Source organism: Odontesthes bonariensis, chromosome 9 (genome assembly GCF_027942865.1).
Source record: "Odontesthes bonariensis isolate fOdoBon6 chromosome 9, fOdoBon6.hap1, whole genome shotgun sequence".
Lineage (NCBI taxonomy): Eukaryota > Metazoa > Chordata > Actinopteri > Atheriniformes > Atherinopsidae > Odontesthes > Odontesthes bonariensis.
Genome location: NC_134514.1, coordinates 30515400 through 30536174, shown reverse-complemented (window position 1 = coordinate 30536174; position 20775 = coordinate 30515400). Strand labels below are relative to the sequence as shown.

At 40.8% G+C, this 20775-nt stretch overlaps 1 protein-coding gene and 1 non-coding gene across 2 annotated transcripts; both read left to right on the top strand.

The window, feature by feature from the left end:
* The first annotated feature begins 2681 nt into the window (after positions 1–2681).
* Positions 2682–2754, top strand: trnak-uuu (transfer RNA lysine (anticodon UUU)). Its single transcript has one exon. It is a non-coding gene; the product is annotated as a tRNA-Lys (tRNA).
* Positions 2755–3244: 490 nt separating this feature from the next.
* LOC142388587 (solute carrier family 25 member 36-A) lies at positions 3245–17867 on the top strand. The gene is made up of 7 exons (XM_075474009.1): positions 3245–3693; positions 5337–5501; positions 6360–6437; positions 9269–9369; positions 12200–12266; positions 14557–14846; positions 14950–17867. The coding sequence occupies exons 1-7, from the start codon at positions 3653–3655 to the stop codon at positions 15141–15143; spliced, it is 936 nt and encodes a 311-aa protein (XP_075330124.1). The 5' UTR covers positions 3245–3652; the 3' UTR covers positions 15144–17867.
* Positions 17868–20775: the final 2908 nt, after the last annotated feature.

The window sequence follows — 20775 nt, the reverse complement described above, 5'->3', positions numbered from 1 at the left end:
TTACAGATGTCTGTGTATAGTTGTCAAATAGGCTGTGTTCTGTACCTGTATGTGATATGTCATACCTGAAATCTTGTGTGCAGTCTCACATTTGGAGAAAATTCCCTCTGTTCTTTTGGGTAAACAAAGTAAACTTTTAGTTGTTCAGTTTGAATCATTACTTCAAGTATTCTCAGATCACGAGAGATGTCTAATACGTTTATTTCCAAAGATTTGGATACAGAGGCCCTTCGTGAGAGCACAGTTTCTGCACTTCATGCAGTGGTTCTGCCTACAGGTCAGGGGCCTCATGTACAAAGACTTGCGTGGATTTCCTACTGAAACATGGCGTACGCTCAAACCCAAATACCCTCCGACGCACAAAAATATCCGGATATATCCAAGCACAGGGGCCCAGGGAGTCGGCACAACAATGGGTGACACTGCTCTCTCAGGGGTAGTAGGAGCACATGTGGGTGACTCTGATTACCCCCAAGGTAAATACCTATATATTTGTGTAACTCACAACAACGTGTTCATACAGTAACCTAGTGCAGAGGTGTGCTGAGGCTGATTAAGACATTTCACACTTTACGCACAGGGTTATCAACATTTGCACACAGAGACAATCAGGGGCTTGTTAGAAAGATCTTAAGCTGTAGTTTAACCAGTAAAAAACATCAAGAAACGAACTTTAACCATCAACTAATGATGCACCAAGAAGCCAACCATCGCACACAGGGCCACCTTGTAGTCTGTTCCCAACAATGATGTTACTCAGAATGTATGAATCGTGCATTGAACCAGGCCACCTCGCCACGATATTGGTTAATTGCATTTACGCATCACATATGATCTGTACATTGATCGAATGAAAATGTTTCCCGTTGACATATACAAATTCATCAAGTGATGGCGCTTTTATAATAATGCGTGTACAGTCGATGGCTCCGATTACATTAGGAAAACCGTCTCTCGCTTTAAATTTTTGGCCTGTTCAACTGCATTGTATGGGAATTTGATATAAGTGGCTGAGATGCAGATAATTCCGTGCCACTTGGCTGGCATGGCTCGGCTCAGGGTCGACTGGCACAGTCCCAATTGGTTGGCCTCTGTGTAGCGCTCCAATGCTCTCTATCTCTGAACACATGCTCTCTTCAAATTGCACCATTTTCAAAGTCTTCTAATACTGCTAAAGCAGCCATTGTTTTGAATGGTATGCATTGCACCACTTTTCGCATGTTTTATATCTACTCGTGTTATTGCAGACACATGGGTGTGTTAATCAGTATTAATTATTCATGTGTCTCAAATGTGCACATCGCAGTCTGAGAACTAATTGTTTTCACATTTATTTATAGAACAGTTTTCCAACATCACCTCTAAGTGTCGCCAAAGAATCAACACCTGTAGAAAAGTGCGTATGCCAGCCCTGAAGTTGGCGGGAGGCACAGCACATTTCCAAGATCATTTTGCTTTTGATACATCTGATCGTTGATGTGAAAAAGTGCGTACGCCACTTTTTGTACATGAGGCCCCAGGTGATGTCCCATCCTTCACAACCTTTTCCACAGCCTATTTGCTTTTCTACCTCACTCCCACCAAATAGTCATGGTTAGGATTTAAAAGTACATGGTTAGGATTGGAACTGATGTACAAAGGTAAGTTTACATGTTAAAAGAGACATGGATAAAGTTTGAAAAGACACATTGTCGCTGACTACAAACAATTACAAACAATTAAAAAAATACATTGTCATCTCACAATCTTGGAGCCTGGATTGTGAAACTACTAAGTATTTGTCTTGTGGACAAACAGTCCGAATATGAATACTTTTAGACATGTTGTCATATTTTCATTAAAATTTGAAAAATAATGTGAGCTCACCACTTAATTTTTACAGGAGCAAATCAACACTTAAATGTATGGATTGGTAATGATGCAAGGATATTTAGATATCAGCTTACAAGAGTTTTCTACCTTTGAGGTTTGCTTTGTTGCTCAGCCCTCAGACTTGAATGTACCAAAATTTTAAAATGAGGGGCTACAGAAATGAAAACGCAGTGGATTAAAAGTTCATAATACAACAAGTAAAGTAAAGTGGTCTGGTTTGCAGCTGGAGGTGCTTTGTTGAAATTTATACATCTCTTTGATAATGATTGTACTGGGACAAATTAGTGGCGAGGATGAGTGCCAGAGCTGTATCAAACCCTCTTCCTGAATCTTTCTGCACAGCTTTGTACAAACTTTTAATGTTCCAAAATGTGTGTCAAGATTACTTTGATTCCCTGTTCCTCGTGTGTGATATGTGCATTTATAGTGTGTCATGACAAAGATGCTGTAAGAGTATAAATAGAACTGTTGTTGGCACAAAGACTCAGATTGTTCACAAAAAATGCATGAAAACCTACTCAGCCAAAATAGCAACTCCAACAGACAAACTTTCATGGCCCATTGCACTTCATACAGGTCAGGCAGTGACTTGATTATGTTAGAAATAGTGGCACATGATCTGGGTTACTTAAGAGGCATGATTAATTATGAAATTAAGGGGCGTATGGATTTTATTCCGCTGTCCAAATTAGAAAACCTTATCTTCTGTGTACACTTGAGTCTGTATCTCCAGTTATAAATCTCTTTTTTACCTTCCACGAATACTATTACTCACTTTATAGTTGTTACTGCGACGCTACAGCGTTAGAGCCCGGATAGCTCAGTCGGTAGAGCATCAGACTTTTAATCTGAGGGTCCAGGGTTCAAGTCCCTGTTCGGGCGAACATTTTAATCGCATATTTCTTTAGAAAGGTCCCTGCACAAAGTACGCGAGACAGACGAAAAGGGCATAGTTTCAGTCATAATGAGTAATCAGAGTAATGTTAACAGTAAGATGACGATAACTAAAGAGCTAAGCTACAATAAATAAATGTTTGAATAAATAAATGAATATATTCATAAACTAAGAACAGTTTCAGTGATGGAAAAGTTATGTAATTTGCAATTTTTAGTTAGAGCCACGCATACATTTTATTTTGATACTATTTGAAATTCACCTTTAACTGTAAACTCTCAAAACCTTAAAAAGCTGAAGTCGTGTTTCCTTATTTACATCAGTTCAACTCGTTCTTATGTCCCGCCGCGTCGTATCAAGCGATGATCTCTGATACCTTTCAAAATAAAAGCGATATCACGTGAACGAGTAATGACAGGGCAGGTTTAAGAGATTCCTCGGCCAATCAGCTCTTCTGTTTTGCGGCTTCCCATTCGACGATAAACATTGCGACCTGACCAACAGAGCACTCAGTGTGGCAAAACACGTCAACGTGAGGGGCTCACAACGAGTCTCCGTTCCCTCCCATTGCTACAGGACTGGAATTAATCGGCGAGATTACAGATAAACACACTGTGGTCAAGCATTATTCTGTTTCAAAAGGAGAAGACGCTAAACTGGTGCTCTAACATCTACCTAGCACCGGAAACCCGTTAGCTTGTTCAGCTAACGCGAGCTAGCTTGTTACATACCCTCGGTGCAGCACACGCAGCTGACCTCCACTACAGCGCACGTATAGAGTATTAATTGTTTGTTATTGTGGGGTCGTCAATCCCCCTGTCTCTTCACCCCGCTCCTGTTGTCCTCGCGTGGTGCTCTGCGGACGGTTTCCGAATATGATACACAATGAGTCAAAGAGATACCTTAGTTCATCTTTTTGCTGGAGGGTGAGTATATTCTTATGTCACGTAAATGCGAGAGCTACGCTAGCTAGCTACAAGCGCAGGGCTAACAGTTGTTTCTAGAAAGTAAAGCTATTCATAATGGGACATAGGTATTAATGAGTTCATGTAACTGGGACGAGGTTAGTGGTGGCATAATGGTAACATGAAGATCTAGGTTATCATAAACGTGTCGTGCATCAGCTAAGCAAGCTTGCCCATGCGTGTGCTCCCGTTCAGAGTTGACATTTCAATGACACTTCATTGTATGAATGAAATGGCTGGTTTGTGATCGCGACGTTAAAAGCTGAGTGCTTTAACGACTACCAAGCTACCGGTATTGCAGATTTTACCCCAGACTTCTGTTATCGACCACATATGCATGCAAATAAGCGTGTGCAGAGCGCCTGTAAAGGTCACTCAGTAAAACTGAATGTAGGCTTCACAGACAAAATCTGTACATTTAAGCAATATTTGAACTGCGTCGTCATGTGGTGCATTCGAGGCTGTTCTACCTTACTGTGCAGCCAAAGCTGAAACATTTTGTTCAACGTTGGGTTAATCACGGTCTGCAGCCGCTACAGAAGGGGTGTGAGCCCACAATAATGATCAGACCGCGCACACAATCCCGGTAAACGGACACAACAGCTGTGCTGGTGTTTTGGACAGAGACATTACAAACATAAAACAAGAAAAAAACTCTACTCTGGGAGACTTTCCAGCTATTTGTAGATGAAGATTAGTTTCTGTCTGCACAAATGGAAAGTTAAGTCCTAACTCCAGCTTTTATTAAATGTCTGCGCTGACATAGGAATAACTCATTCTGCATGTTAATGACCACAGTTCTAGATGTCTGTTGTTTTAAAAGCCTTGGGATGGGAGTCCTTTTTAGCCTTTATATGATTCAGTTTTTTCATATTCAATCCCTGAATAAGATCAATTGGAAAGGAGCACAGCAGGAAAACTCTCACTGCCCTCAACAAGGCTGTTTGTGTGATGAAATGAAACCTAAATGTCCTGTATTCCCTGCGATTTGTACAATTACCTGCATGTGCTCCATTACATGAGACTGTTTTGGACAGAGCTCTCTCTTTCTGCTTTGCTATGGATTGAAAATTAACCCTAACTAGAGATAACCTTCGCCGCTTATCCTTTTGATATGGTCTAGTCTGGCCCTGCCCAGCAGTGCCCAGCCCAGTGCAGTCCTGCCAGGATCACTTTATTTATTTATGTTGACCATGTAGATAATGTTTTTGTGCTCTCTTTTGGATTTTGTGTCTGAGCCGGTGACTTCTGTTAAAAACCTTGGCCGGCCATCCTTAGTGTATTGACTATGTTGGAAATTGAGTTTTAAAAAGGGAAGTGCTACTAAACAGTAGCTTCCTGTTACTGTCCACGAGACAGAAGAATTCCTAACCGGCTGTCTGTTCCCACACTGCGTGTTGTTGTTTTTTCTCGTGCACATGCCAGGGATCCGTAGAATTCCGTTAACCACGGCAACGCCTAATTCACTTATGTGATGCCGTGCATAAGTTTCTCTTTTCCAAACGAAACTCAACTCGTTTGGTCTCAGTCTTGTTCTATCAGCTTAGACCCAGATATGGCTTGCTGTCTCATCCCCACTTTCACCCATTCTGTCTTTGTGTCAGATGTGGGGGCACGGTAGGAGCCATACTGACTTGTCCACTGGAAGTCGTGAAGACTCGTTTGCAGTCATCCTCCGTCACCCTCTATGTTTCTGAGGTTCAGCTCAGTACCGTCAACGGGGCCAGCGTGGCCCGTGTGTCCCCACCAGGGCCCCTGCACTGTCTCAAGTGGGTATTCGATTCCATTTCATTTCTTTCAAGATTCATACATGCAGTATATTTTTGTTTTGTTTGGCTTTCCATTATAATGAAATCTTACTGTTGCTCTGTATAGGAATATAGTCATTATTTGAGCAAAGTAAAGTGAGTTGAGCTGTTGATGTATGTAGCTTTTTGTCCGGGGACTTCGGGAGAGGTTTGGCTGCAGAGTTATGGCTCCTTACTCAATCAGTGTTGTGGCTATTGTTTTTGTTTCACACGGGCATCACCCCCACCCCACCACCACCTTAGGCATACAAATATTTTCATTGCAGGTCCAAAACATTTTTCTTTCAAGATATTCTTGCTTATCACTCCATGCGAAAGTGAACAGTTCTTGGCTGAAACGTACTGACCTCTCGGAAGGAAGCTCGCATGTTTACAACAAACTTTATGATGTAACCTGTTGAACTGGGTGTATATTCCTGCTCTGTGGTGATTAACTGATGCACCTTTACATGTATATTATTAGGTGTCCCCTTGACCTTCTTCTACAACCGACAATCCAGAGGTGTTAGCCTGACTATTTTTGCTTTCTAAGATCCGCAGCTCATTTAGGGCTTTGAATGTAGGCCAAAGTTCCTCTGCCACTAATTTGGAATTTAAACTTTGATTTGATTGTGGTGCTAGTGGAGGGAAGGAAAGGCTAAAACGGCTATTAGAGAGAAGTTATTAAAATAAGCTACTCTTCTGTACTAAAATGATTGAAATATACGTTAAGATAAGACCTTTGATTTACATTTGGGCCGTACATTACATTACTGTAAAATGGCACATCGCACCAGTGTTACCAGTCCAATCGTTTACATGCGTGTGTTCTGCATTCAGATTGATATTGGAGAAAGAAGGTGCTCGCTCTCTCTTCAGAGGTTTGGGGCCAAATCTAGTGGGTGTGGCACCTTCCAGGTAAGCTTACCACTCTCATAACCCATACATTTTCCCATCAATTTATACCGCTGTGAGCACGACATGAAATACTTTTCAGGGTCACGGCAGCAGGTTGTCTCTTCATAAGAACGACGCCACACATTCTGCACATTTATTGGTGTGTAAAATGTTTCTTCCACATGTTTTCAATTGACACTCCATATCCAAACTATCACGAAGTAGCCGGAAGGGGGAAAAAAATACAAACTTACCTGAGTAATCATAAGCTGGGCTTCTTTTTCCAGTTATCTGAGGTATAAACCAACAGATAGTAGACCACATGACACATAGGACAGAAAAGGGCTCTTGAAATAAAAATGTTGGTCCCAAAATCTTATCTGCATATATTTAAAAAAATATATATATATTTTTTTTACATGAGTTACTGTCAATGGACAGTCCAGAACCCTCTTTTTGATAGTTTAAGCCACACAAAAGTCCACCTCTTTTTTTTTTTTTTTTTTTTTTTTTTTTTAACAGGAGCCTTCAGACAGACTGACGGTTAGTGACCCAGTTCCTTAGGCAGCAAAGCAAAGTAAAGTGAAATGAAATGATTTTGTGTCCGTACCAAACCTGTCTACCGTTACTGTGGCCAAACAACGCTGTCCTTGACTATTACTTATTATTTTCTCTTCTGTTCTATAGAGATCGCCCTTTGCCTGTATGTTTATTTACTTTTGCTCTGATGTTCCGGTCAGAATGCAGAAGCTCTTTGCTGGCTCACCTCCTGTACAAGTCAAACATGTACAACCTCTGTTTTGATAGTAGAACAGTTGCAACGTCTTTTTTTTTTTTTTTTACATCAGGCTTTCTTGAACTGATAAGATCCCGGATAAGTGAGCAGTCATTGGAAATCTAAACCACCTGTTGGGCATTTTGATACTCCTGATTCTAATGTTGTAGTTTTGAAAGTGTGATCATTGTAGAGGTGTTTATCCACCTTTTTTTTTACATTTTTATCTTTTATTCAGACGGTTAAAACGATGATAAATATGCATTTTCACATGCAGGGTGGCGAATAAAGGTATGTCAGTGATTACTGGCTGAACTTCCTTGTGCTCCTAAAATCATACAGTAATTGACGGATGATCTACCCTCATCCCTCTGAATGAATGATGTGTAGGTGCATCAGTTTGGACTCAGATTGAAATGTGATAAATGATGTTGTGTCTGCCGTTTGCAATACGATGCCTTCGTTGTTGACTTGACAAAAGCATTCTGTGCTGTTTGATTTGTGCTGTACTCCCACACACCCTGAGGGATTTCTGGTCTTAAATTTCATCTACTGTAACTGGTTTTAGAATAGGATTTTTAACAGCAACACTCAGGGTTCCACCAAGGTTCAGTCATATTACAGAGAAGAAAGCACCCCAAACTAAATGGCAAAAGAAAAAGCAAAGGTGAAAATCTCAGACAGCACACTGCCCTTATTTTCGCTTCAGAGCCCACAGCAGGTCCAACACTGCCGAAAGCAGCCCTCTGCTGAGATTGTTCCACATATTTCTGAGACCGTCTCATGTGGCAACCGCTATAACACGTGGATGCGAGTTTGTGAAGCCCCAGCGAGCTCTGAATGGCAGGTTGCCAACGCCTCTTTATTTATTCATTTTTTTTTTATTAAATCCGTTCCATCGCCACCATTTGTCTTATTTTAGTGATCAACAAAAAGCCTGGGGAAAAGCCTGCTTTTGGTTTCTTGTACCGCAAATACTCTGAGCAATGCAACTCGCCATAAAATAACAGATTTGTATGTGTCGGTCAGTTTGCACAAACCCCTGCACTCTGGAATGTTACCGCGTTTGTTATGTCTTTACTTTGTTGTTTTAACTACTTTTTTTTTGTTTTGGGACACTTTTTATATTGTTTTTTTTTTCTTTGCATTTATTCTGTTAACCTGAATTATTGAATTGTTCAAATGTTCACTCGAAAAAAAGGTGAAATACTTATCGTTGATGTGATTGTACGTGTGGCTGATGAAAAACAATGACATTATTTAACACCCACGGGCTTCTCTGGGGTTACTTGGTAACGCATTATGCATCATGGCTCCTTGGCCATTAAGGTGCCTCTTCTTGCTCACAGCTTTCTCAGCAGCTTCTGCATTGGTTCTTTGGAAACATGGCAACCAGAGCGGGAGCATGTCTGGGAAACACAAACTGTGTCTACAGTGTTTCTCCCAGCAGTAATGAGAGCCGCAAAGTGGTAGCTAATGACTTTTGGCCTGCAGTAAGCAGGTGCTAGTGCTAAGCATGTGTAGAGTGTTTAGTTAGCTTCTTAGATGAATGCATACGGATTCCACACTGTGGAATGCACTGAGGCCTCCTGAGCAGTGACGCAGCCGTAAAGTTAAATGTACATGCACTGTTTTGTAATGTGATGGGTAATCATTACCAATGATGTGTCTGAGCTCACCAACAGTTTCATTAATGACCTAGACTGCATGCCAAAAAGGTGCCACTGCTCAGGAAAGTAGGATAAATGAAATGATTATGAATATTTTAATGGGGGGGGCAAGGAAATAGAATTAATGGAAGTGTGCATTTCCTCTCCTGATTGACTTATTTGTATGACAAGACAGATTTGCTGAGAATATTAGTTCTGTTTTGGCTTAATGCCAAATTAATTTTGAAAGCTCGCTCAACTAAATCTGACATTGGGGACGGTTTCAGTTTGTCATTGTCTAATTGATGGGGTGTGTTGCAAATGGAGGCCTGAACTAATTAGCTGTAGACAGAAGTACAAAAGCATGGCCTGTATGACTTGTTGTGCCTTTTCCTATTGTGACCCTATTTGTCCTTTACTTCCAACAGAGCAATATACTTTGCTGCTTACTCCACTGCCAAAGAGAAACTGAACGGTGTGTTGGAACCGGACTCCACACAAGTGCACATGGTTTCTGCTGGAATGGCAGGTAACGATATATGTCTTAGATTACAGACTGACACGCACCACTGTGCATTCTTTAATGATGTAGCCGAGAGAGCGTTTTATTTCTGAGCAAATGGGCCTCGTCTGGTTCAGTGCGGGTAAGCTGTTACATACTGTGATGTTGTAAAGTCAGGTTTGAGTAATGTTGGTGTTGTTTTGCTGCTGTCAGCCTTCTGTTTTTACATTGATTCCTTTGTACAGAGAAAAAGGTGGTTGAACCAGTTTGTTGTGCTGGATTCATAGGACTTGAATACACCACTCCATATAATTATGATGAGTCTTTTTTTTTATACAGAAACACGCTTACTCTCTTTTTCTCGACAAAAGCACTGTTTACTTAATAGCAAAAAGTAAGACAAGCCTGATTTAATAACTATGTTTTGGACATATTTGAATACCATTTTTATGTGATGCTTGTTATATGCAAGTTATCTGCTCTCATATGACTCTTAACCTATTGGAAATTAAAAACGGGTACACTATGGGTCAGTCAGTCAGTTAAGTCAGACAGATACAGTTGCACTGTGGTTGTGGGTGAATCTGAAGTTCTTGGCTGCACCACTTTTTAGGGCACTGTGACTTTGGCCTCTAACGGCTCAGTCAAGGTCAGCGTTTGTCATTAGATCTCCTTCCAGTTGCAGTCTACATGTTTGGTCTGAGTTCCCAGAGCTGAGCTGACAGGTGATGAGGTAGCAACAGTCTGGCAGTTAATCTCTACTACAAATGACACTTGCAGCAATGCACAGGGCTGTCTGCTGCAATGACTGATGGCAAGCTATAACAGTGCTATCCACACACCATATAATACTTGGGCAAGCTACCCACATGTTTGGTAACCTATTTGATCATCTATTCAGCCATCTCTATCACTTACCAACAAGCATGTTACATTACAGACACACAGGATCAAAGCACGTTGGGCTACACTAGCTGCATTTTGACCTTTTTTAGGAACAAGGGTCTTTTAGGAGGGCTTCTTACTTAATCCTCTCGATGTCCAAAGACTAAACCCAGTTCCGTGGAAGAAAATTCACTCCAAAATGTCTCTGATGGAGAAGTAGTACTTACCCGTAAGCTTCAGGTTGGGGTTTGATGCAGTTAACATTTCAAACTGGTTGAGGATTCCCAGTGTTTTCAATTCAGCCTTTCATCTCAGTTTTAAGCCCCAGGACTCGCAGGACACACAGCACTGCGAGCTGCAGTGGTCGAGTGAGCTCCAGTAAATCTCAGCAATATAACTTAAATCTCAAAGTTTTTCACAGCAATTACATTCAATGGCGCAAAGAAGAGCACCCACAACCTGTAGAAATGTGTAACATGGACAGATTTTGAATCAGTACTGCTGGAATGTACTGCCTGGTTCGACTGCTTTGTAGGATGCTGTGTGACCAGTGCTTTAACACAGAGGCCAACAACAGGGAGTAGTGGACGAGCAAAAAAACCTAATCTGACCTAAATTGTCTGACCCACCCAGCAGCATAGACTCGGCGAATAAAAACTTGGGCCTGAAATAATCAACAAAAGCCTCGGGCTGTTTAAAAATGCATTCCAATTGAAAAGATTCAAATGAATTGGTTGGTAAAATGGTTAGCAGAAACGGCAACATTTCCACTTAGCACCTTTTAGGACCCTCTTTGGTGACTTTTCGTCAAGGAAGCAGCTATTGAAATATCGAACAACGGCACACTACTGGTTCATGCCAGCATAGAGAAGGAAGAGCTTTTAGCTAAGATAATGATCATGATGATAGATATAATTATATGTAAATATGCACATAAGCACATACACAAGTATAAACTGATACTGTGGGAAACACTGTACATGTGTAACCCAGTGTTATTCACAGCGCTTCTACATGGCAATGAGCTGGATGCAGGCCACGAAGGACACAACAAACAACGCCTTGAAACAAACTAAAAAAAAAATCTGTAAATGCATAAAGCATTTAACTATAGCTGTCAAATTAATGGCTTAAACTGGAAATAGACTTAATTAAAAAGTACACTGTAGATATGCACTTAAGACTCTTGTTAGTTCTTAGCCGTTGTCTTTTTTTTCTTCTTCTTCTTCTTTCTGTTTAAATGGACGTGGTGTCAGCAGTATTGTTACACCGTGTTGTTGGGTGGGGTGATCGTGTCACATGAGGTTTTGAAATGTGGTGGATTGAATCCTGTGGGATGTTGTTGGGAATGGGAAGTTAAATGGTTGCATGCAGGTCATTTTGCTACACACAAGCCTGTGTCTGTTTTAGGCTTTTGCTCTACTGTAGCTCTCCTCTCGCAAGGGCATGAGACCCCCGCACCACCAGGGGTCTCTAGCTGCATCTGTGAGGAGTAACTTGGTTATGCGTGAGTACTCACCACAGATCTGTGCTTCTTTTTACACCTGGTTCTTCTCTTTCTCCTTCCGCATTTCTATCCTTTACTCCCTTATCATGTTGGTTATAGGATAAGAGGTTTTTTTTTTTCTTTCTAAACAGCTGTTTGTGTAGTACATGCAGTTTTTAGGACTTGCAGTTGCTCCCCTCATCATTTACAGTCCAAAAATGGGCTAACTTCATCTCTTTTAGGATCCTTTTGTAAGTTTAAATTTACATTTAATTTAGTCAAAAAACAAAAATCAAGCCAACAGAAAAAGTTTCCTTTTTTTAAAATTTTTATTTGCTCAGTTACCAATATGGATTCAGATTAAAGACTAGTTACACATTACCTCGTTGTTAGCATGTGGTTTGTTTTCACCATTGACAGCTTGACACTTTGATTATATTTATAGCTTTTCAAGAGGCGTAATCCTGTCATCTTCCTCCTCCGCAGGTTTCACAGCCATCACAGCAACAAATCCAATATGGCTCATAAAGACCCGTCTACAGCTGGATGCGAGGTAAAGGTGACACTGCGGTGTGAGATGTGTAAAACTTCTGGTGGTAGGCTCTCATTTCTGTGCAGATTTTCAGCCATTTAAGAATTTAGAGCTTTTTCTTCCTTTTAATCTGAGACTTTGCAAGCTCAGCGGCTTTCAGAAACCCAGGCTTGTGACCTTTGAAATTTTCGGGCTTTGGAGACTCCTACTCAGAGACAGCCCGGCACGTTACCTTATTCCACGCAAACATGAACTAAAGTATGTGATGTCAGAATTTTATGTCCAGTGTAGAGCTGAGAGTCTCCCATTTTTCTTGTCTTTCGTGTTCTTGTCCCATGTGTACAGTAAGTGCACATGCGTGCGCAACATATTCAATATGACAAGTCTGCCTGGAAGAAAACCTGCGTACGTTTTATCTGACAGGAGCTGGTTATTAACTTTTTCAGATTAGCGGAATTCTCCCACTCACCTGCTTGGTGTAAATGGAATTTACACACTCTCCCGGAGACACTACTTGTGTCCTCATCTACGGGTCTTATGATGCCTTATTCACTCCTTAAATAGCATTTTGTTACTTATCTCCAACTTTTGGCTTTCTCTGAACTCAACACAGTGATTTAATTGATTGTTACTTAACCTCCTATCCTTTTGATCATCTCTTTCAGCTCCATCAGTATGTTGGTCTTTCTTTGGTTTGCTTCTTTTCTCCATTTACATGACGTAGCACACTTAGATATTTATTGAACACATCAACAAAGTGAAATAAGTCCCATTATTCATCATTTCTGCCCTGTTAGCTTAACTTCAGCTATTCAACTTTGCACATATCTGGTTTCTGGTATAACACATTCATTTCCCAGATTAAGCTAGTATTAGGGATGGACAATTTTTTTTGATAAAATGGCATGATATTGCATGATATATATGTATTTGAACAAATACTTTGTCTGCGGGTACATTTTGAATACTTTATTGTGTCAAGTAAAAAAAATGCACCTTGAGTTCCCTTGTTTTCAGCAGTTTTGCTTACAGTTGGACCTTTCCAAAGCTCTCTCTCTCTCTCTCTCTCTCTCTCTCTCTCCCTTTCCCTCTCCGAAAATATGCTTGTGCCAGCTATAGGCAGTCTGTGGTACCAGGTAACGGGAATCGTGCAGAATGTACAAACCCGCAATGGAATCTAAACGTAGCATGTTTGGTTTAGGGCCTGAGTTCATATTTATCAAACCCGCCTGCATAGATGTTCCAGAGAGAGATGCCGTAAAAGCAGGAGGAGCTCACAGGCTTTTACAGATGAGGAGAGGCCCAAACGGCAGGCCATGCGCTGCCAGACAGAAGTCAGTCTATCTTGTAGCAACACTGTGCATTTTTCCAGCATTCCGTGAAAATATGTGCATGACCTGCATTTGCGTGCTGAATGTCCAGCCCTGCTGACAAATGTAATTCTTAACCTCTGCTCAGTGAACTGAATATAGAAAACACGATATGCAAGAGACCTTCCGTTTAAACGTGCGTCTCTGTTCGTCCTCTTCCAGCAGGACCATAGTTTTCATTTACACCTCAAGTGTTTTAAGCTAAAACTGAGGTGAGCTGAGGCACAATTCCGATGTCATGTTTGTGTGCATGAATAGCCAGAAGTGCTACGATTTGCCTCTATTTTCACAGGACTCTCATTCAAATGCTGCTTTTTATTCCATGAAAATGCAATAAAACGCAGCTTTTTTTAAAGCACACTTGTAAGTTTAATTGAATCACTGCTTTGTTGCCACAAAATATAATTACAAATCTATTTGAATTTTCTTATGCCATCTAAAACAAAACAAAACACAACACAACAGCGTTATTTCCTATATAATGATGAGTCTTTCACTCTGCTTAGTAACAGCCAATAAGTTTAGAGTTTCTTTAATCAAACTGTAATGAGTAGAGTCAGACCAAAAATGTACATCGAAGATAAAATCAGGCCAAAATCATCAAGTGCCTCATATGTGAATTCTGAGAACATGCACTTGAATCACAGCACTTCTCATTTCCCACATTATCAATCATTCTGTCTTTTACCTTTTTATGTACACGGTAATAATATCACGCTAGATGATCCGTTGATATCATCCGAAAATGTTAGTAAGAAAAAATCTCACTTGTTTTGGAAGGCAAGTTGGTGATGTTGACTTTTCACACTATAACTAGTCTGCTGTTCGTTGTTTTACTCTTTACACACAACTCTTGTTGGATCTGTCCATCCTGGAGTTGTTATTCAAGCTTCCTCCGCTTCACAAACCTTTTCATTTACTTTTCTTCCTTTTTTCCTCAGGAATCGAGGTGAGCGAAGGATGAGTGCGTTTGAGTGTATGCGTCGGGTGTATCAAGCAGATGGCTTGCGAGGCTTCTACAGGGGAATGTCAGCATCTTACGCTGGTATCTCAGAGACTGTGATCCACTTTGTGATCTATGAAAACATTAAGCGGCGCCTCTTGGAGGCAAAGGCCACACAGAACATGGACGAGGAAGAGGAAGTATCAAAAGACGCTTCAGACTTTATTGGGATGATGCTTGCTGCTGCCACGTCCAAGACTTGTGCTACATCTATTGCTTATCCTCACGGTTAGCGCCTGCTATCACATTCTAGCTGTTCTGTCTGATTATTCAGATTTTTTTAAATTTTTTGTTGTTTACATTAACTCTTCCTTGTATCTTTAATCTGTAGAGGTGATTCGCACAAGGCTACGAGAAGAGGGCACGAAGTACCGTTCCTTCTTCCAGACTCTAACAACAGTGCCCAAAGAGGAGGGCTACCGGGCCCTGTACCGGGGTCTCACCACCCACTTGATACGCCAGATTCCCAACACCGCCATCATGATGTGCACCTATGAGCTGGTGGTCTACCTCCTGAACGGTTAAAGTCTCTCCACCCCCTAAGACATTAAATCCTACCCCTGGACAGAAAGGACAAATACAAAAAAAATATCATTAAAAAAAAAAAAAGAAGGAAAAAAAAAAAGAAGAACAGCACCTGCACACTAGCTAGCACAGCTAACAACCTGCATGCCAGAAAAGGACAGAACAGAGATGGCACCTTAGTCTTTGTCTCACTAACATGAGGGGCTGCTTTAAAAAAAAAAAAAAAAAAGACATCTTAGGGTTTTGTTTTAATCGCCAAAGGGTGTGGCACAGTTAGGAGGTTGGAAACGGTCTCTTATTGATTTAGGGATGTGGGTTTAGCTGTGTCAAAGAAATGGTTGTCCTATTTCCATTTTTATTCCATTCTTTCATTTCTCTCTTTGGATGTATCTGTGCTTGTGCTCGCTCATATTCAGTGCGCCAACATAGTTTATAGTGAGGAGAACTGTAGTTCCGCTTTTAATAGCCCCACTCACTACTTTGAGCATATGGGACCCACTTCAGCTGCTGTTAAGTTTTGTTCTAGTCCTGATTATCATTTTGTTTTAAAGTCAGTAGCTTCCATAAATTGTTGCAGTATATGACAAAGGTTCTGAGGTGAGAATAAGAAGGAAGCAGTGCTGGAGGCTTACTGAGATGGAATTAACATGCAAAGGAAAAGGTTGGAAAAGGTGAGGGAGGTTAGTGGACGATGTGCCTTGTGTTTACATGTAACATTGACCGAGAAGCACACTGGCTATTGGGAGTGCAGGGCTCTGGTCCACGTGTCGCAGGAAATCGAATTGAAACAACAAGATGCACAATTTGTTCCCGAACGTGGACACACTCGACAAGTTTATTTCAAATTCACACATCTTCATGACTGCAGTCTTCGTACTTATTGCCAGTGATGTCTGTTTAATGAAAACAACCTCTGAACTGGTGATCTTTTTTTTTTTTTTTTTTTTGTGTGTGTGTGTGTTTATCCTGTATGGAAGAAGCCAGAGGGTGAAAGATGTATGAAGCTAAATCCGATTATAATCCAGGTCTCTCATTACTGGAATGTAGATAAAGCAGTTACCCATGTAGTGAATTAAAAAAAAATATATATATATAATGAACTAATTTTAACTAATTGTGATGTTAAAAAACGTGATTGTGTTTCAGTCGTCAGCCCAGTTTTGGCAAAGGACAAACCTTTGATGCATTTTCTCTAGAAGGTAGCAGACTTGCCTATGAGTTGTTAACTTTAATTTAAAGAAAAAAAAGGTACTGTTCTTATAGCACTTTTCAACATCTGTCACCAGAATGCTCATCTCATCAGACTTGTTTTACAGGCGAGGACAATCCTCTTGAGTTTACATTTGGAAAACGTGTACAGTTTAGCCAGCATGTGGAAGTGGCCAAGATATAAATGTGCATTCATTAAATGCAGACCCGTGTAATCAAAAAAAGAATATTGTTCATTCCTTCCCATCAATAAGTTGTTAGTTCAGAAAGTAGAGCATTTTTATTTTTCAGGTTAATGTTGTTGGTGGAGGTCCAGTGTTTTACGGAAAGGATTATTTTCACTGTGGAACTGAAATTCACTCTGCTTTGGAAATAATTGTTTTCAGCAATGTACACCAGCTTTCCAACAGCACACATGGCCAACATCGTTTTGCTATGACTTCATTTGTCCTTGTGCCCTTATCACACAACCCATAATTGTGCTTTTTTCCCACAAACTCCAAACTTGAATGACACCGCTAAGCAGAATATGTTAACACAAACGATCTCACTGGCATTGATGACCTACTCAAACACTGCGCTGCTTATCAGGTGAGCTTGTTGTGTGTGCAGTAGTAAGGTCGTCTTTGGCCTTATGTGCTAAACTTCCTCTGCAGAAACAACTAGAGTGTGGCTCCCCAAACAGCCCCAGATGCTTCTCTCAACTAAAGTTATTGACATGATTCTCAGTTTGAACACAGTTATTGTTGAGCTCTACCACACAAATGAAAGAGGCATTTGGTACAGCTCCTTGTTTAAATGGTATTAAGTGTTAATGCTTGCATGCTGTACAATTCGGCACAATTTACGAAGCATCCGAGTGTCCATGAGTGACCTCTTTTGCTGCCAGTAGAGATTGTGTATCATTGTGCTGGCTACAAATCCATGGTTTGTAAAAGAAGACAAATGGTGTGAGCTGATTGTACCTTAACTGATTAAAGGATGCAACCAAATTAATAGATAAATAAATTAAATGTTGTCACCGGGTAATCCAGTCACTCTTTGTTTCCCTGCTGTCAAATTTCTGCTGTTTGAAGGAAACTAAATGCCAAAAAGGGGTTGAATTGGAGTCAATTGACCCTTTAACTGTAAACGACTAAACGCCTCTTGACTTGTATCTGTGTCTGTCAGAGGATTCATTCCTCCCTCTGTCCTATTGTTATTCTTTTACACCCACACTATTGCATTGTGTGACAGTAAGTATGTGTGTACATGTATTTTTGCTTGAGATTAAATAACAGTTGTTCGTCATTCAATTGTGTTTTGCGTGCAAGAGACCATAGGAGTATGTATACACTCAGTTGAATTCCTGCAGTGTTGGTTTTTTTTTTTAAACTCTTTTTAAACAATTTGTTGCCTTTTCCTCATGTCCTTTGTGTTTTTCCATGTCAATGATGAGCCAGTATGGCTCACTCTATGCATTCTCTGACCTTGTTTTGTAAAAGAAAATGTCAGTAAAACAGGAGTGCAATTACATTCTGCTGTGTTTTTTACTTAAGCGTCTGGTGGAAATGCTTCTTTTTTTTCTCATCAAAATTTATTTGAATAAATTGTTTTTGTAATTAAATACTTTTTCATTTTCAAAAGTTGCTAAGGATAGAATTTTCCATTAAAAACAATCTAGTGAGGCGAATTTTCTCTCCCAAAAAGCCCAGTCTGCTTTTATTTGGCGTTAAAGTGTGTCTTTAATGAATAAAATACTGAATTCAAGGCAGAAGAACCACCATGACAATTTTGGAACTATTACTTAATATTGGACTTGTTCTATATTTTAGCCATGATGAATCCCCAAAAAAGAAACAAGGTTCAAGCAATAGCTAATTAAATATATAGACTTTATCACCAGCAGGTGTCAGTGTGGACCCACTTACCTCACTAACATCCTCCAACACACTCCCTGCAACCCTATTATCGTCACCTTCCTAAAATAATCGCATAAGTCATTTTTTCAGGTTTTTCAGGAAACACAAAAAACTCCCCCCAAAAGTTAAATTAAAATAATATTTTCAGTCAGTAAGTATGTATCAAAGGATGATGCTTGACATATGAACACTTATTGTTTTTCATAAAAACTAAGATTAAATAAATGACTTAGGCATTTTTTGTGTTTCCTGAAAAACCTGAAAAAATTACTTATGCGATTATTTTAGGAAGGGGACGTTATCCTATATTGATTATTCCTTTCTCTCTCTATATATATATATATATTATACCTACTGGGATCATCACAGAGAAAAATAAGATGTACACCACAGCTGCATGATCTAGCTAGATAGATGGATGAACAACACAAGAAGCAGTAAGGCAGCACTGTCCTCGAGATGAAGATTGGAGGCCAGCTATCTGAGCTTCAGGAAGGTGCAATGAAGAGGGAACTCCCTAAGAGGTCCAACAACAAACTCACCATAGCTGAGGCACTGGAGACTGACAAACAACGACTCGTAGCTCTGGCTACCCAGCTGAGGAGGTACACGAGAGAAGCTGAATCCAGGAGAATAAATAGGATGCTCTCCACTGAACCATATATGCTCAGTGGCAGGGTAATAAGATGAGAATAGACCACCAAGGGCTGAGAACAAACAATACTGGAAGAACATGTGGGAGAGAAAAGCATCACATAACACCAATGATACATGGCTAATGGATCTAAAAGCTGACCACAGCAATGTCCTAGAACAGAATCCAGTGATCATCATGGTGGCAGACATCCAAGAAAGACTCAAGTATGAAGAGCTGGACTGCACCAAGCCCTGACAGGACTACTGGCTAAAGAAACTAACTGCACTCGCCTATCAGCACAAATGAACCAGTTGTTAGTGAGGTAGGGCGGGGTAGCCAGACAGCTTAACCCAAGGTTGGAAAATCCTGATTATGGATTGGCTACAAGAAACCCTTCAACTCAATGCTGCACACATGGATACTGGAATGGTTGGAACTCTGCATCATCATCAGGACACTAAGAGCCTTCATCAGGAACTCAATGGGACTGTGGAAGACAACCCTGGAGGCCAATTCCAAGCCAATTGCACAGGTGATCATCACATGCGGTATCTACCAAGGAGATGTTCTGTTCCCACTACTATTCTGCATAGGTCTGAACCCCCTCAGCCACATCATCACAGAGTCGCAATGAATACAGTTAAATTATGGGTTTGATTCCAGTATATGGCCCTTTACTACATATTACCCCCTCTCTCTGGCCTGTTTCCTGTCAACCTGTTTTCAAATAGAGGCCACTAGGGCTTAAAAACACAAAAAAAACAATAGCGGTTCCGAAGTGGAGCCATCAGCCACCCCCTCTACATGGATGACCGATGTATGCCAAAACTGAGTGAGACATCGACTCATTGATACACCTCATTAGGATATACAGCAAGGACATTGGGATGTCATTCGCAGTAGATAAATGCGGCCGCATGATAGCAAAGAGAGGCAAGGTGATCACAACTGAAGGGGGTGCCATACCAAAGGGCATCATAGCAGAGATTAAAGACAGCTACAAATACTTTGGGATGCCACAAGCAAATGGCAACCATGAGGAGGTCACAAGGAAGTCAGCTACAACCAAGTACCTACAAAGAATAAGGCAGGTCCTGAAGATTCAGCTGAATGGAAAGAACAAAGTCAGAACTGATGCCTAGTGAGCATCAGAGCCACTATCCAGGATGAAACAGAAAATATCCAGGAATACATCAGGAAAATGGCCCCAAGGGATGAACTTCTAAGTAAGTGTCTCAGGCAGCTGACTCACAGAGGAGGAGAGGAGGACAGGGAGGAACCATCATGGATATAAGCCTCTGAACGGCATGTACCACTGACAGATTAAAGAAACGGCTGATTTCGAAAAGTCCTGTCAGTGGCTAGAAAAGGCTGTTCTGAGAGATAGTACAAAGGCATTAATAATGGCAGCTCAAGAACAGGCCCTGAGCACAAGAGCAATGGAGGCCAAGGTCTACCACACCAGACAGGACCGCAGGTGCAGGCTGTGGAAAGAGTCCTCTGAGATAATCCAGCAAATAATAGCAGGGTGTAAGATGCAGGCACAGCATATATGGAAAGCCATAACTAAGAGGCAGTAATAGTGCCGAGTATGGTTGGAAATCCCAAAGTCAAAATGGGAGCTACCTGCGAAGGTAGTGGAGAATGACAGATCTAAAATCCTGTGGGACTTCCAGATCCAGACTGATAAACAGGTGATGGCTAACCAACCGGACTATGTGGTGGTTGACAAACTGTAGAAAAAAGCAGTAGATAGATGTAGCAATTCCGATTGACGGCAACATCACAAAGAAGGAAACTCAAGAAATACCAAGGGTTGAAGGAAGAAGTTGAAAATATGTGGGAATTGAAGACAGCAGTGGTACCAGTGGTAATTGGAACACTT